We start from the raw sequence: 17,502 nt of genomic DNA, 5'->3' as shown, positions 1-17,502 counted from the left end.
CCATTTTCCAAGGGACAGAATGGGCAGAGGCCAAAATGCACCTATCACCTGGATTTGCCCCTTGGATAAGCCTGGGGAGACTGGTTGCCCACCCGGAGGGGCCGGAGCGCACAGATGACAATCACGCAGGCCAGGGGCAAAATGAGTCTTTATGGGACAGCACTGGACAGCAGGATGGAGAAGCTGGAGTGGAGGGGGGCTCTGCCGCCTCTCAGTTGTAGTAGAGGCTCAGGTAGGCCACCCGGTTGCGATGTTTCCGGAATTCTCGGTCGGTGATCAGCTGCGGGCGGAAGGACAGGTGGAGTTTCATGTCATTGGTATTAGAAAGGAAGAAGGGAGTCACACCCCCCTGCTGAGAGAAGGAACAACCAGGGGACAGGAGGGGCCTTGCGTTGGGTCCCAGGGTCTGAGAAGGTCCCATCCACCATCCCAGGAGAACGGATCGCAGATGTGGCCTGGGGCTGATTTGGGTGTCGGAGCTCCGACATTGGCAAGGGGCCCACCGCATAAGCTGCACCCCTATCCCAGACTTTGATTCCCCCAAGGAACTGAGTCCTTCGTGCTCTTCCTCCTTTCTCCATTATTATTATTATTAGATTAATTATTTATTATATATTATATAATAATAATAGCTGGCATTTGGTAAGCACTTATTATGTGCCAAACCCTGTATTAAGCATTGAGGTAGATACAGGATAATTGGGTTGGATACTGTCCCTGTCCCATATACGATTCACAGTCTTAATCACCTGTTTTTCAGCTGAGGGAACTGAGGCACAGAGAATAATAATAATAATAATAATGATAATAATAATAATAATAATGATTGTATTTGTTAAGTTCTTACTATGGGCCAAGCACTGTTCTAAGCGCTGGGGTAGATACAAGGTAATCAGGTTGTCCCACATGGGGCTCAGTCTTAATCCCCATTTTACAGATGAGGTAACCAAGGCATAGAGAAGTGAAGTGACTCGCCCAAGGTCACACAGCAGACAAGCGGCAGAGCTGGAATTGGAACCCAGGTCCTGTTGACTCCCGGGCCCATGCTCTATTCATTAGGCCCCACTGCTCTGAGGGTCTGCGAGTGTTCTCACCTCTTCCTCTGACCCAGAGGGATGTTCAAACTGAAACCAAGAGCCGGGGTCCCTTTAACCTGGTGGGGCTTAGGACCAGCCTGGGGCTTGGAGGGTGTAAAACTGGAGAGGGGCAGAGGTTAGAGAGGGAGGTGGGGTGAAAAGACCCCAGCATTTAGACTCCAAATCCCAAGAATCAGCATGGTCTAGTGGAAAGAGCACGGGCCTAGGAGGCAAAGGACCTGAGTTCTAATCCTGACTCTGCCACTTGCCCTCATTGTGAGCTTGGGCGAGGCACTTCTCTGGACCTCTGTACTCCCATCCGTAAAATGGGGATAAAACGTCTTTTCGCCCTTAGACTGCGAGCCCACATAGGACAGGGACTGTGTCTGACCGGATGATCTTGAAACTGCCACGGTGCTTAGTACAGCGCTGAGCACATAGTGAGATCTTAACACATACCTCAATTTATTATTACTATTATTATTACTATTCGTATTGTACTCTCACAAGTGCTTAGAACAGTGCTCTGCACATGGTAAGCATTCAATATATATATTTGACTGATATTATTATTATTATTATTATTATTATCATCATTACTATTACTACTGCAGGACGGGACCTGATCCTATGGCTTCCCACTAGATTCCCAGGTCCTGCCCCTGTGGAGCAGGGCCTTGGCTGACTCCTGGAGGACTGTGGGGGCGTGAGGGGATTGGAGATTCCCACTTAAACACTGCTAAGCTTGTTCTACCAGAGAGCCTTATGTGGCTAAGCTCAGGATCCCCAAGTCCCAGCTTCTGTCCCCCCAACCTGACCCTGTGTCTGTTTGTGTCACTGGGAGACAGAAATAATGACCGGTCCAATTCTGGATGCCCCCTGAGGTTCCCAGAAGGGAAGGTGTGGACTTGAGGGCTCTGGGTCTTCCTAGTTTGGAAAATCATGGGGATTCTCAGAGCATTCCAAGCCTGGGGAACTCTAATCTGCTTCATTTTCCCCTCATCTCCTTGAATTTGAGGTGACCTAATTTGAGGAACAGACCCCCTGGGGCAGGGACCCACAGGAAAGCCCAAGGGACCCACTAGAGGCAACCCAAATCCAAGTTGATGCTCTCCAAACTCAGCCTTGCCTGGCCTCCATCTCCCTCCCCGGAGCAGAAACAATGGCGAAACATCTTCAACTGGCTCTTTTCTCCTGGCTCCTCCCAGAGAAGGTGATGGACCCTTGGCCAGTGGAAAAACTAAGTGGCAGCCAAGCCTGTACCTCCGTTTTTAGGGTCCTTTTCTTGGGAAATGGCACCAGATTCCAGTCAGGAGCTCCAAACTTCATGGGCCAGGTGACTTTCCGGGGAGGCAGCTTCTCCGGAGTGTAGGTATTGGGGCTGGGGGAGACACAAAAGCGTGTGGATCGAAGAGAATCGATCAATGGTATTGATGCATTGAGCAAACAATTATTGGATTCAACCCCAGGGATCCACTGAAGTTACAGACTTGTTTATTCATTTTTTAAATCTATTTATTTATATTAATGTCTGTCTCCCCCTCTAGACTTTGACCCTACTGTGGGCAGGAATGCATCTGTTACATTGTCTTCTCCCAAGCACTTAGTACAGTGCTTTACACACACTAAGCGCTCAATAAATATGATTGAATGAATGAATGATTTTAGGCAGCGGGGAGGTGGAGGTGGGAGTGAGGAAACTTGACTTCGAGTGGGTCAACCTGGGAGCCTGTAGCGGGTGGCCATCTCCCCACCACCACCCTCACCCCAAGTTCAAGGCCAAGGGTCCTAGTCAGACATCATGATGATGACGATGATGATGATGGCATTTGTTAAGTGCTTACTATGTGCAAAGCACTGTTTTAAGTGCTGGGAAGGAAACAAGGTGATCGGGTTGTCCCACGTGAAGCTCACAGTCTTAATCCCCATTTTACAGATGAGGTAACTGAGGCACAGAGAAGTGAAGTGACCTGCCCAAAGTCACACAGCTGACGATTGGCGGAGTTGGGGAATGTCTGACCAAGCAATCAATCATGTTTATTAATAATGATAATAATGATGGTATTTGTTAAGCGCTTACTGTGTGCAAAGCACTGTTCTAAGTGCTGGGGGGATACAAGGCGAACAGGTTGTCCCATGTGGCTCACAATCTTAATCCCCATTTTACAGGTAACTGAGGCACAGAGAAGTGAAGTGACTTTCATTCATTCATTCATTCATTCATTCAATCGTATTTATTGAGCGCTTACTGTGTGCAGAGCACTGTACTAAGTGCTTGGGAAGTACAAGTTGGCACTTCTAGACTGTGAGCCCACTCTTCTAGACTGTGAGCCCACTACTGGGTAGGGACCGTCTCTCTATGTTGCCAAGTCGTACTTCCCAAGCGCTTGGTACAGTGCTCTGCACACAGTAAGCGCTCAATAAATACGATTGAATGAATGAATGAATGAACAAACATAGAGAGACGGTTAAGTAAAGTCACACAGCTGACAATTGGCAGAGCCGGGATTTGAACCCATGACCTCTGACTCCAAAGCCCGTGCTCTTTCCACTGAGCCATGCTGCTTCTCTGAGTACATACAGTGTGCAGAGCACTGTGTTGAGCTCTTGGGAGACACTCCCTGCTTATAACCAGCTTAAAATCTAGAGGAGTCAGAAGGACATATAGAGCATGAGAGATGCAGGGAGGTCTCGGGGACTGGGGAAATCACCCGCTATGACCCTTCCCATCTGGAGGCATAATAATAATAATAATAATGATGGCATTTATTAAGCGCTTGCTATGTGCAAAGCACTGTTCTAAGCGCTGGGGAGGCTACAGGGTAATCAGGTTGCCCCACGGGGGGCTCACAGTCTTAATCCCCATTTTACAGATGAGGTAACTGAGGCACAGAGAAGTTAAGTGACTTGACCAAAGTCACACAGCTGACAAGAGGCATGTGTGATAGGGAGCATGGCCTTGGCTCTCAAGGGATGAGGAAGGAGAGGAGAAGAAAAATCCTATCCCTGAGATCTCCAGTCACCAACCCCAGCAATATCTACGGAGCCTCTACTGTGAGCAGGGCACTCCTCTCTTCTCAGTCAATGGTATTTATTGAGCGCTTACAGTGTTCAGAGCGCCCCAAGGACAGCTTCCCTGCCCACTTCCTTCCTGCTCCCTGAGTTATCGCCCGCAAGCTCCATCCACCCTGTCTTGACAAGTAAGGACGGGCCCGTGAGGGGCGGGGGGCTGGGGGGGACGCTCTGCCCTGTGACCTTGGACAAGCCACTTCACTTCTCCCTGCCTCAGTTCCCTCGTCTGGAAAGCGGGGATGAAAAGGGACCGGCTCTCTATGTTTCCAGCTTGTACTTCCCAAGCGCTTAGTGCAGTGCCCTGCACACAGTAAGCGCTCAATAAATACGATTGAATGAATGACTCCCCACAGCACCTATGTATCTATCTGTAATTTATTGTTTTATCTATTTGTATTAATGTCTGTCTCCCCCTCTAGACCGTGAGCTCGTTGTTGGGTAGGGACCATCTCTATATGTTTCCAACTTGTACTTCCCAAGCGCTTGGTACAGTGCCCTGCACACAGTAAGTGCTCAGTAAATACGATTGAATGAATGACTCCCCACAGCACCTATGTATCTATCTGTAATTTATTGTTTTATCTATTTGTATTAATGTCTGTCTCCCCCTCTAGACCGTGAGCTCGTTGTTGGGTAGGGACCATCTCTATATGTTTCCAACTTGTACTTCCCAAGCGCTTGGTACAGTGCCCTGCACACAGTAAGCGCTCAGTAAATACGATTGAATGAATGACTCCCCACAGCACCTATGTATCTATCTGTAATTTATTGTTTTATCTATTTGTATTAATGTCTGTCTCCCCCTCTAGACCGTGAGCTCGTTGTTGGGTAGGGACCGTCTCTATATGTTTCCAACTTGTACTTCCCAAGCGCTTAGTACAGTGCTCTGCACACAGTAAGCGCTCAATAAATACGATTGAATGAATTGAATGAATGAATGAAAGGGGAAACCTCCTCTGGAAGCCGGGCTCACAGACAACCACCAACGACCCCTCCTCCACTGAGATTTAAGGACCCTAACTCTCCCATCAAGTCCAGGCATGACTTCATATAATAATAATTAAGGTATTTGTTAAGCGCTTACTATGTGCCAGGCACTGTACTAAGCACTGGGGTGGATGCAAGCAAATTGGGTTGGATCCAGTCCATGTCCCACGGGGGGTTCACAGTCTCAATCCCCATTTTACAGATGAGGTAACTGAGGCACAGAGAAGTGAAGTGATTTGCCCAAGGCCACACAGCAGACAAGTAGAGGAGCCAGGATTAGAACCCATGAACTTGTGACAACCAGGCCTGGGCTCTAAGCCACTATGCCATGCTGCTTCTCAGTAGCAACATAGATTGTGAACTCTGCGTAGGACAAATGCTTAGTACAGTGCCCGGCACATAGTAAATGCTTAACAAATACCACCATTATTATTATCATTAATAGATACAAACTATCATTAGTATCTATTAGAGAAGCAGCGTGGCTCGGTGGAAAGAGCACAGGCTTGGGAGTCAGAGGTCAGGGGTTCAAATCCCAGCTCCACCACTTGTCAGCTGTGTGACCTTGGGCAAGCCACTTAACTTCTCTGTGCCTCAGTTACCTCATCTGTAAAATGAGGATTAAGACTGTGAGCCCCACGTGGGACAACCCAATCACCTTGCATCCCCCAGCACTTAGAACAGTGCTTTGCACACGGTAAGTGCTTAACAAATACCATTATTATTTATTATCATTAGTAAATACAAACTACCATTAGTAGATACGAGCTAATCAGGTTGAACGCAATCCCTGTCCCTCATAGGGCTCGCAGTCTTAATCCTCATTTTACAGATCAGGTAACTGAGGCACAGAGAAGTTCAGTGATTTGCCCAAGGTCACACAGCAGGCAAGTGGTAGAGCTGGGATTAGAACCCAGGTCCTTCTGACTCTCAGGCACATGCTCTATCCTCTAGGCCACTCGATAACTCAAAACCTAATGAAATGCAACAGTAGCGTGAGATGACCTTGAGATAATTGGACGAGATCACTGAACAACTCCTTTTCTGGTGAACTGGAAGATTCAGAGAGGGCCTGTAAGCTCCTTTTTTAAATGGCATTTGTTAAGCACTTACTTGGGCAAGTCACTTAACTTCTCTGTGCCTCAGTTACCTCATCTGTAAAATGGGGATTAATAATAATACGGTGGTATTTGTTAAGCACTTACTATGTGCAAAGCACTGTTCGAAGCGCTGGGAGGGGGGATACAAGGTGATCAGGTTGGCCCGCGTGGGGCTCACAGTCTTAATCCCCATTTTACAGATGAGGTAACTGAGGCACAGAGAAGTTAAGTGGCTTGCCCAAGGTCACACAGCCGACAAGTGGTGGAGCCGGGATTCAAACCCATGACCTCTGACTCCCAAGCCTGCGCTCTTTCCACTAAGCCACACTGATTAAGACTGTGAGCCCCCCGTGGGACAACCTGATCACTTTGTAACCTCCCCAGCGCTTAGAACAGTGTGATACACATAGTAAGCACTTAATAAATGCCATCATTATTATTATTACTATGTGTCAAACACTATTCTAAGTGCTGGGGTAGATACAAGTTAATCAGGCCAGATAAAGTCTCAGTTTACTCAGTAACTGGGCCTCAGTTACCTCATCTGTAAAATGGGGATTGAGACGACAAGCCCCACACGGGACAGGGACTGGGTCCAACTTGATTTGCTTGTAATAATAATAATAATAATGATAGCATTTATTAAGCGCTTACTATGTGCAAAGCACTGTTCTAAGCGCTGGGGAGGTTACAAGGTGATCAGGTTGTCCCACGGGGGGCTCACAATCTTAATCCCCATTTTACAGATGAGGTAACAGGCACAAAGAAGGGAAGCAGCGTGGCTCAGTGGAGAAGAGCCCGGGCTTTGGAGTCAGAGGTCATGGGTTCATACCCCGGCTCCGCCAATTGTCAGCTGTGTAACTTTGGGCAAGTCACTTAACTTCTCTGGGCCTCAGTTACCTCATCTGTAAAATGGGGATTGAGACTGTGAGCCCCACGTGGGACAACCTGATCACCTTGTAACCTCCTCAGCGCTTAGAACAGTGCTTTGCGCATAGTAAGCGCTTAATAAATGCCATCAAAAAAAAAAAAGAAGTGAAGTGACTTGCCCAAAGTCACACAGCTGACAAGTGGCAGAGCCGGGATATGAACCCAGGACCTCAGGCTCCAAAGTCCGGGCTCTTTCCACTGAGCCACGCTGCTTCTCTGTACCCGCCCCCCAGAGCTTGTGGAAGCAGCATGGCTCAGTGGACAGAGCATGGGCTTTGTAGTCAGAGGTCATCGGTTCAAATCCTGGCTCTGCCACTTGTCAGCTGTGTGACTTTGGGCAAGTCACTTCACTTCTCTGTGCATCAGTTACCTCATCTGTAAAATGGGGATTAAGACTGTGAGCCCCCCATGGGACAACCTGATCACATTGTAACCTCCCCAGCGCCTAGAACAGTGCTTGGCACCTAGTAAGTGCTTACTAAATGCCTTTATTATTATTATTATTACAGTGCCTGGCACATAGTAAGCGCTTAACAAATACCATCATTGATATTATTAATCCCGGGTCCCACCCAGGACCTCCCCGCACCTGACTTCCCGCTCAGCCCCTGAGCCCAAGGGAGGATTGGGAGGAGAGCCGCTGACCTGGGAAAACACAAAGTGTCCGCACGTCTCTCCTGAAACCGCGGGACTTTGGCATTGAATGGAGCAAAGGCCGGTGGGCATTTCCGTTCCTGCGCCCACAACAGCTGGTACGCCACCGGGCTTGGCGTTACTTCCTGTTTAGAAACAAGCACAGTCACCAGGGGCTTCTAGCAAAACGTCCGTGTTCAGCTGCCACTATGGAGCGGATTGAGCCCGGGCCTGAAAGTCAGGAGTCCTGGGTTCTAATCCCAGCTGCGCCACTTGTCTGCCGTGTGACCTTGGACAAGTCACTTCACTTCTCTGGGCCCGTTACCTCATCTGGAAAATGGGGATTGAGACTGTGAGCCCCATGTGGGGAGGAGACTGTGCCCAACCCGATTTGCTTGTAATAATAATAATAATAATAATAATGGCATTTATTAAGCGCTTACTATGTGCAAAGCACTGTTCTGAGCGCTGGGGAGGTTCCAAGGTGATCAGGTTGTCCCACGGGGGGGCTCACAGTTTTAATCCCCATTTTACAGATGAGGTAACTGAGGCCCGGAGAAGTGAAGTGACTTGCCCAAAGTCACACAGCTGACAATTGGCGGAGCCGGGATTTGAACCCATGACCTCTGACTCCAAAGCCCGGGCTCTTTCCACTGAGCCACCCCAGTGCTTAGTACAGTGCCTGGCACGTAGGAAGCACTTAATAAATGCCACAATTATTATTTCATATATGTACGTACACCCTTTCCTGGTCCCCAGTTTTTCCCAAACATACCTCCTTCTTCTCTCTTTGGAAGCTTGGCAGAAGAACTTACGGGGACCATGGAGGCAAGCCCATCCTAGCTGGGGGTGGGATTTTCCTGGGATTTTCCTGTCACTCCTTATTTTCATCTCCCCTCCCAGCCCCACGGCACTGTACACAGCCCCCCGTGGGACAACCTGATCACCTTGTAACCTCCCCAGCGCTTAGAACAAGTGCTTTGCACATAGTAAGTGCTTAATAAATGCCATCATTATTATTATTATCTGTAATTTATTTATTTATATTAATGTCTGTCTTCTCCTCTAGACTGTAAGCTCATGGTGGGCAGGGAATGTTTTTGTTATATTGTTATATTGAACTCTCCCAAGCTCTTAGTACAGTGCTCTGCACACAGTAAGCGCTCAGTAAATACGTTCGACTGACTGACTGCAGGGCACTATAGTAAGCGCTTGGGAGAGTACAATACAACAGAATTGGCAGAGAATTCTTAATTCTCCCCCTCCCCACGCAAAAACATTGTAAAGAATGGGTCAATTTGTATTCCCAGCTGTATTCCCTAGGACACAGTACTTGAAGACTGTAAGCTCCTTGTGGGCAGAGAACAAGCCTATGGATTCTGTTAGACTGTAATAATAATAATAATGGCATTTATTAAGCGCTTACTATGTGCAAAGCACTGTTCTAAAGCACTGGGGAGGTTACAAGGTGATCAGGTTGTCCCATGGGGGGCTCACAGTCTTAATCCCCATTTTACAGATGAGGTAACTGAGGCACAGAGAAGTTAAGTGACTTGCCCAAAGTCACACAGCTGACAATTGGCGGAGCTGTGGTTTGAACCCATGACCTCTGACTCCAAAGCCCGGGCTCTTTCTACTGAGCCACGCTGCTTCTCCCAAGGGCTTAGTACAGTGCTCTGCACACAGTAAGCGCCCAATAAATACCATTCATTGAGGTTTGCAAATCAGTCTGAAGCGTATGATGAATTCCTTCCCTCGCTCTAGCTAATCTGCTGTTGGCATCTCTGAATCTTAAGCCAAAATTGCAGTATAAAGTGGATCCAAAAAGATTCCCCCAGAAGAGCCTAATTTTAGAAATCGAATATTTTTATTAGACAGGGATGAGGAAGGAACGGGTCTTCCGACTGACCGCATCAGCTGGGGCAGCCAAAGGGTCTAGACTAACGGCTACCACCCATCTTAAAAGCTCCGGGTCAGAGGCTTCAGGCTGGACCACACGGCCATTCATTCAATCGTATTTATTTTAAGCGCTTACTGTGTGCAAAGCATTGTACTGAGCACTTGGGAAAGTACAATTCAACAATAAACAGTGACATTCCCTGCCCACTACGAGCTCACAGTCTAGAAAACGGGAGACAGACAGCAATACAAACAAATGAAATTGCAGATAGATACCCAAGTGCCGTGGGGCTGGGAGAGGGTCAGGAGGGAGATGAGAAGGCTTTTCCCTCTCGATGTGACTGCTCCGGGCCCCCAGCTCCCTTCTTCCCATTCCCATCCTCACATTTTGACCATTCTGGGGTCAGAGAGTCAGCCTGCCTGTCCCCCCCATCCACGGTCAGCTAAGGAACGAGGTCAGTGGGACGGAGGTCCCACCCTCCTAATGCTAGCCGGTCCTGTGGATCCCAAAAGAATGAATAGTGTAAACTCCACATCCATCGGCGGCAGGGAGCCCGGGGAGATCTAGCCAAGATTAACGTTCTTGGAATTCCCCTGCAGTTTTTTCCAAGCATCATCGTTATCAGTGGTATTTATTAAGCACTTACTGTGTGCAGAGCACTACTAAGCACTTGAGAGAGTACCCAGCGCTTAGAACAGTGCTCAGCACATAGTAAGTGCTTAACAAATGCCATCATCATCATCACTGTAACAGAGTTGGTAGACCGGTTCCCTGCCCATAATGAGCTTACAGTCTAGAGGGGGAGATCAACATTAATATAAATGAATGTCAGAAGACCAGCGTTCTAATCGCAGCTCTGCCACTTGCCTGCAGTGTGTTCTTAGGCAAGTCACATCAGTTCTCTGGGTCTCAGTTTTCTTATCTGTAAAATGAGGATTCAATGCCTGTTCTCTTGCCCTCTTGCCCTGTGAGGAGCCTCTTGTGGGCAGGGACTCCACCTCATCATCCTCAATGATATTTACTGAGTGATTATTATGTGCAGTCCTCCATGAGGCCTTCCCTGAACCCTCTTTTCCTTTTCTTCAACTCCCTTCTGCATCGCCCTGACTTGCTCCCTTTACTTATCCTCCCTCCCAGCTCTACAGCACTTATGTCCATATTGGTCATTTATTTATTTCTATAAATGTCTGTCTCCCCCTCTAGACTTTATGCTCGTTGGGCCAGGGAATGTGTCTGTTATACTGTGAAATTCTAGTCTCCCAAGTGCTTCGTACAGAACTCTGCACACAGTAAGTGCTCAATAAATACAACTGACTGCAGCACACTATATTAAGTGCATGGGAGAATACAACAGAACTGGCAGATTTGTTTCCTGCCCACAGCGAGCTTATAGGCTAGATCCACCTGATCTGATTATATTACCTCTACCCCAGTGCTCAGCACAGTGCTTGTGGTATATAATAATAATAATAATAATAATGGCATTAATTAAGCGCTTACTATGTGCAAAGCACTGTTCTAAGCGCTGATCACAATAGGTATTATTAATATACTCTTTCCCCACCCCTGCTCTAATAATAATAATAATAATAATGGTATTTGTTAAGCACTTACTATATGCTGGGATGTACTAAGCACTGGGGTGGATACAAGCAAATCAGTTAGGACACAGTCCCTGTCCCACGTGAAGCTCACAGTCTCAATTCCCAACTTATAGATGTGGTAACTGAGGCCCAGAGAAGTGGAGTGACTTGCCCAAAGTCACACAACGGACAAGTGGCAGAGCCGGGATTAGAACCCATGACCCTCTGATTCCCAGGCCCGGGCTCTATCCTCTAATCAATGCTCTTCTCTCTATTTTTGTTTCCGGGCCCCAGGCTCTCAGGGTTCTCCATTCCCACCAGCTCCGGGGACTTAACTGGCAGGCCAAGGTCAGGGTGAAGGGCAAACCTTGAGGGCCGGTTCAAAGCGAGGTGTAGTTCTGGCTCCCAGGATGTATCCCTTGGTGCTCACGGGCCTCTTGTACAGGTGGTACGCCAGGCTGGTCTCCTGAGAGGGCAGGTGTCAAATAATAACCGTCACTGTGGTATTTTTTCCATGCTTACTAGGTGCCAAGCAATGTATTAAGCCAAGACCATCGAGTCTCACATGGAGCCCACAGTCTCAGGAGAAGGATGAACAGGTACTGAATTCTCAATCAATCAATCAATTGTATTTATTGAGCACTTACTGTGTGCAGAGCACTGTACTAATCAATCAATCGTATTTATTGAGCGCTTACTGTGTGCAGATCACCATACTAAGCGCTTGGGAAGTACAAGTTGACAACATATAGAGACAGTCCCTACCCAACAGTGGGCTCACAGTCTAAAAGGGGGAGACAGAGAACAAAACCAAACATACTAACAAAATAAAATAAATAGAATAGATATGTACAAGTAAAATAAATAAATAGAGTAATAAATATGTACAAACATATATACAAATATACAGGTGCTGTGGGGAAGGGAAGGAGGTAAGATGGGGGGGATGGACTAAGCGCTTGGGAAGTACAAGTCGGCAACACATAGAGACAGTCCCTACCCAACAGCGGGCTCACAGTCTAGAAGGGGGAGACAGACAACAAAAGAAAACATGTGGACAGGTGTCAAGTCATCAGAACAAATGGAAATAAAGCTAGATGCACATCATTAACAAAGTAAATAGAATAGTAAATATGTACAAGTAAAATAAACAGAGTGATAAATCTGTACAAACATATATACGGGTGCTGTAGGGAGGGGAAGGTGGTAGGGAGGGGGGATGGGGAGGAGGAGAGGAAAAAGGGGGCTCAGTCTGGGAAGGCCTCTTGGAGTACTGTGCCAAGTGCTTGGGAGAGTATAATACAGGAGAATTAGCAGACGTTCCCTGCCCGTAACAAATTTACAGTTTGGAGGGGGACGTGGCTGAGCTGGGATTAGAATCCAGCTCCTTCTGACTTCAAGGCCAGTCCCCTAACCACTAAGAGATGTCAGGGTTGTAGGCAAGAAGGGGCTATTGGGTGGATGGATGGGGGGGTTGTGATACGAGGTGAACAGGGAAGGGGTGGAGTGGCTATGGCTCTGGACTGTAAACTCACTGTGGGCAGGGAATGTGTCTGTTTATTACCTTGTACTCTCCCAAGTGCTCAATTCAATGCTCTGCACATAGTCAGCGTTCAATACATGCGATTGAATGAATGAATGGGGGGAAGGAATCTGCCAGGGAGGGGCAAGGGAGCCCAGACTTTCCGTCCCCAACCCCACTTTCCTTTGCCCTCCCACCCGCCCTGGTCCCCCACCTCGGGGAATCCCTCTGGGCCCAGGGCTGAGTCCCGGGTGGACCGACCACTCACGTCGCATTGGATGTAGGCCCCGGGCCCGCGGTGAGAGGTGCCCCGGATGGGCTTGAGGTGGTTGCCCAGCCTGTCCGGAGCATGGTGGTTGGGGAAGAGTTTCCTCTGCTGACATGAGCCGAAGGAATTTTGCTTCTGGATATCTGTGGCCAAGGGGAAAGGGACGAAAGGGACCCGATGGGGTGGGTGGGGAGGGAAAGAAGACCAAGAGGAGAAAGGAGAGGGGGAAAAGGTCAGAGCAGTTGCCAGATTACCCCGTATCTACGCTGGCGCTTAGAACAGTGTTTGGCACATGGTAAGTGTTTAACAAATACCATAATTATTACTATGATATTATTGGTATTATGGTATTATTATTATTAGAGAAGCAGCGTGGCTCAGTGGAAAGAGCTCAGGCTTTGGAGTCAGAGGTCATGGGTTCAAATCCCGGCTCCACCAATTGTCAGCTGACTTTGGGCAAGTCACTTAATTTCTCTGTGCCTCAGTTACCTCCTCTGTAAAATGGGGATTAAGACTTTGAGCCCCCCCATGGGACAACCTGATCACCTGATCACAGTCTTTTAGACTGTGAGCCCACTGTTGGGTAGGGACTGTCTCTATATGTTGCCACTTTGTACTTCCCAAGCGCTTAGTACAGTGCTCTGCACATAGTAAGCGCTCAATAAATACGATTGATGATGATGATGACGATGATCACCTTGTAACCTCCCCAATGCTTAGAACAGTGCTTTGCACATAGTGAGCACTTAATAAATGCCATCATTATTATTATTATTATTATTCAGTCATTCAATTGTATTTATTGAGTGCTTACTGTGTGCAGAGCACTGTTCGAAGTGCTTGGAAAGTGTGTGTTGTCTCAGGGGGGTGGTAACGACACCCGAAACCCCAAGCTGCCCTATCTTGGGCCAGGGAGGGGTCAGGGGCGACTGGGGCCCGGGGCTGGGTGGGGAGTGATGGTTGGAGGATTTAATTCACTCATTTAATTCATTCAATCATATTTATTGAGCACTTACTGTGTGCAGAGCACTGTACTAAGCGCTTGGAAAGTACAATTCAGCAACAGGTAGGGCCAATCCCTACCCAACAACGGGCTCACAGTCTTGAAGGGGGTGGGGGGGAGACAGACCACAAAACAAAACAAGTAAACAGGCATCAATAGCATTAAAATAGATAAATAGAATTATAGATATATTCATAAATAAAATAAATAGAGTAATAAATATGTACAAATAGGCAGAAGTGCTATGGTGGGGGGGGGTAGGGCAGAGGGAGAGAGTGGGGGTGATGGGGAGAGGAGGAGGAGCAGAGGAAAAGCAGCGTGGTCCAGTGGAAAGAGCCCGGGGTTTGGAATCAGAGCTCAGGGGTTCAAATCCCGGCTCCGCCACTTGTCAGCTGCGTGACTTTGGGCAAGTCACTTCAATCAATCAATCAATCGTATTTATTGAGCGCTTACTGTGTGCAGAGCACTGTACTAAGCGCTTGGGAAGTACAAGATGGCAACATATAGAGACAGTCCCTACCCAACAGTGGGCTCACAGTCTAAAAGGGGGAGACAGAGAACAAAACCAAACATACTAACAAAATAAAATAAATAGAATAGATATGTACAAGTAAAATAAATAAATAAATAGAGTAATAAATATGTACAGACATATATACATATATACAGGTGCTGTGGGGAAGGGAAGGAGGTAAGATGGGGGGATGGAGAGGGGGACGAGGGGGAGAGGAAGGAAGGGGCTCAGTCTGGGAAAGCCTCCTGGAGGAGGTGAGCTCTCAGTAGGGCCTGAAGGGAGGAAGAACGGTGCTTTGCACATAGTAAGTGCTTAATAAATGCCATTATTATTATTATTATTATTAATAGAAGGGGGAGGATTTGGGGAGGGGTGCCCGGTGGGGGGTTATCATCATCATCATCATCATCATCATCAATCATATTTATTGAGCGCTTACTGTGTGCAGAGCACTGTACTAAGCGCTTGGGAAGTCCAAGTTGGCAACAGATAGAGACGGTCCCTACCCAACAGTGGGCTCCCAGTCTAGAAGGGGTTATGCCAGCAGGTGCCCAGGAAGGCCAGCGGGGGGAGGGGGCAACCTGGGGGGGGGCTTTGGGGGGGAAGGGAAGAAGGGGGGGTGCTCGGAGGGCTCAGAATGGGGTCTTCCCGCCCCCCCCCCTCCGCCCAAGGCCCCGCTCACTTGAAAGGTCCCACTCCCAGATCATGCCGTTCGCTCTGTGTACCCACGGTCGTCATGGCAACGGAGGAGGGGCGGGGGGAGGGGATGCCAGGCTGGGGTGGGGGGCGGGCAGGGGAGGGGAGGGGGCGTTCCTGTCCGGCCAGCCCCGGATCAGGGCCTGGAGGCTGAGCGCCCTGCCACCTCTTCCCATCAATCTCTCATCCTCTCCCGACTGGGTGACTGCATCAGCCTCCTCTCTGATCTCCCATCCTCCTGTCTCTCCCCGCTGCAGTCTATACTTCACTCTGCTGCTCGGATTAGCTCATCCTCTCCCGACTGGGTGACTGCATTAGCCTCCTTTCTGATCTCCCATCTTCCTGTCTCTTTCCTGCTGCAGTCTATACTTCACTCTGCTGCCCGGATTAGCTCTGTACAGAAACGCTCTGGGCATGGCACTCCCCTCCTCAAAAATCTCCAGTGGCTACCTGTCAGCCTGTCTTCTAGACTATGAGCCCGCTGTTGGGTAGGGACCATCTCTATATGTTGCCAACTTGTACTTCCCAAGCGCTTAGTACAGTGCTCCGCACACAGTAAGCGCTCAATAAATACGATTGAATGACATGAATGAACCTACAAATCAAACAAAAACTCCTCACTCTCGGCTTCAAGGCTCTCCATCCCCTCGCCCCCTCTTACCTCACCTCCCTTCCCAGACTGAGCCCCCTTTTTCCCCTCCTCCTCCCCCTCTCCACAGCACTTGTATATATATTTGTACAGATTTATTACTCTATTTATTTTACTTGTACATATTTACTATTCTATTTATTTTGTTAATGACTTTGACACCTGTCTACATGTTTTGTTTTGTTGTCTGTCTCCCCCTTCCAGACTGTGAGCCCGCTGTTGGGTAGGGACCGTCTCTATATGTTGCCGACTTGTACTCCCCAAGCGCTTAGTTCAGTGCTCTGCACACAGTAAGCGCTCAATAAATATGATTGAATGAATTAATCAATTAATTAATCAATCAATGGTAAGCGCTTAGAACAGTGCTTGGCACATGGTGCTTAACAAATACCATTATCATTATTATTAAGCACTTTGTGGTGAGCCCACAATACGCTCCCTTATTAATGACTGTCTATAGAGAAGCAGCATGGCTTAGTCATCATCATCATCAATCGTATTTATTCAGCGCTTACTGTTTGCAGAGCACTGTACTAAGCACTTGGGAAGTACAAGTTGGCAACATATAGAGACAGTCCCTACCCAACAGTGGGCTCACAGTCTAAAAGGGGGTGATGGCAAGTGGAGTCAGAGGACCTGGGTTCTAATGCCGACTCTGCCCCTTGTCTGCTGTGTGACCTTGGGCAAATCACTTAGCTTCTCTGGGCCTCAGTTACCTTATCTGTAAAATGGGGTTCTGTTTTGTTGTCTGTCTCCCCCTTCTAGACCGTGAGCCCCGTTGTTGGGTAGGGACCAGCTCTATCTGTTGCCGAATTGGACTTTCCAGGCCATTAATACAGAACTCTGCACACAGTAAGCACTCAATAAATACGATTGAATGAGTGAGTGAATGAATGAAGTGGGAGCCACTTGGGACAACCTGATTACCCTGTATCTTCCCCAGTGCTTAGAACAGTGTTTGGCACGTAGCGCTTAACAAATACCATCATGATTATTATAATTATTATTTTCCCGCCAGCAACAATGAGGAAGAGACTGTGCGAAGTCATTGATGGGCTCTACCTGGGGCAGGTGAGGGCCTGTGGTGGGGTGGAGCATGGAGGGAGGCGGGGCTTTCTCTCCCTGTTCTACCCGGTAACGGGGCTGGACCAATCAGTGACCGCCACCTGAGCCACAGCTGCCATGCCTAAGGCAGATAAAAGACAGTTGCTTTGAGGCAAGTATGGGGTGGGTTAGGTAAGTAAGTGATTAATACTAATAATAATAATTAATTATAATAATTATGGTATTTGTTAAGCACTTACTGTGTGCCAAGCACTGTTTGAAGTGCTGGGGTAGTAACAAGGTAATCAGGTTGTCCCGCACGGGGCTCACACTTTTAATCCCCATTTTGCAGATGAGGCAACTGAGGCACAGAGAATAATAAATAAATAATGATGGCATTTGTTAAGTGCTTACTATGTGCAAAGCACTGTTCTAAGCGCTGGGGAGGATACAAGGTGATTAGATTGTCCCACGTGGGGCTCACAGTCTTAATCCCCCTTTTACAGATGAGGTAACTGAGGCACA

General features: G+C 48.0%; 1 protein-coding gene across 1 annotated transcript; it reads right to left on the bottom strand.

Moving 5' to 3' along the window:
• Positions 1-130: 130 nt before the first annotated feature.
• PIFO (primary cilia formation) lies at positions 131-15,313 on the bottom strand. Its single transcript, XM_038749600.1, has 6 exons — positions 15,271-15,313; positions 13,072-13,214; positions 11,649-11,747; positions 7,811-7,944; positions 2,340-2,457; positions 131-280 (listed from the first exon to the last, which is right to left on the bottom strand). The coding sequence occupies exons 1-6, from the start codon at positions 15,293-15,295 to the stop codon at positions 212-214; spliced, it is 588 nt and encodes a 195-aa protein (XP_038605528.1). The 5' UTR covers positions 15,296-15,313; the 3' UTR covers positions 131-211.
• Between the last annotated feature and the right edge of the window lie 2,189 nt (positions 15,314-17,502).

The sequence above is a fragment of the Tachyglossus aculeatus genome, chromosome 7, assembly GCF_015852505.1.
Source record: "Tachyglossus aculeatus isolate mTacAcu1 chromosome 7, mTacAcu1.pri, whole genome shotgun sequence".
In the NCBI taxonomy this organism is placed as follows: Eukaryota; Metazoa; Chordata; class Mammalia; order Monotremata; family Tachyglossidae; genus Tachyglossus; species Tachyglossus aculeatus.
Note: the sequence above shows the minus strand (reverse complement) of the source record. Positions and strands in the feature narration are given on the sequence as shown.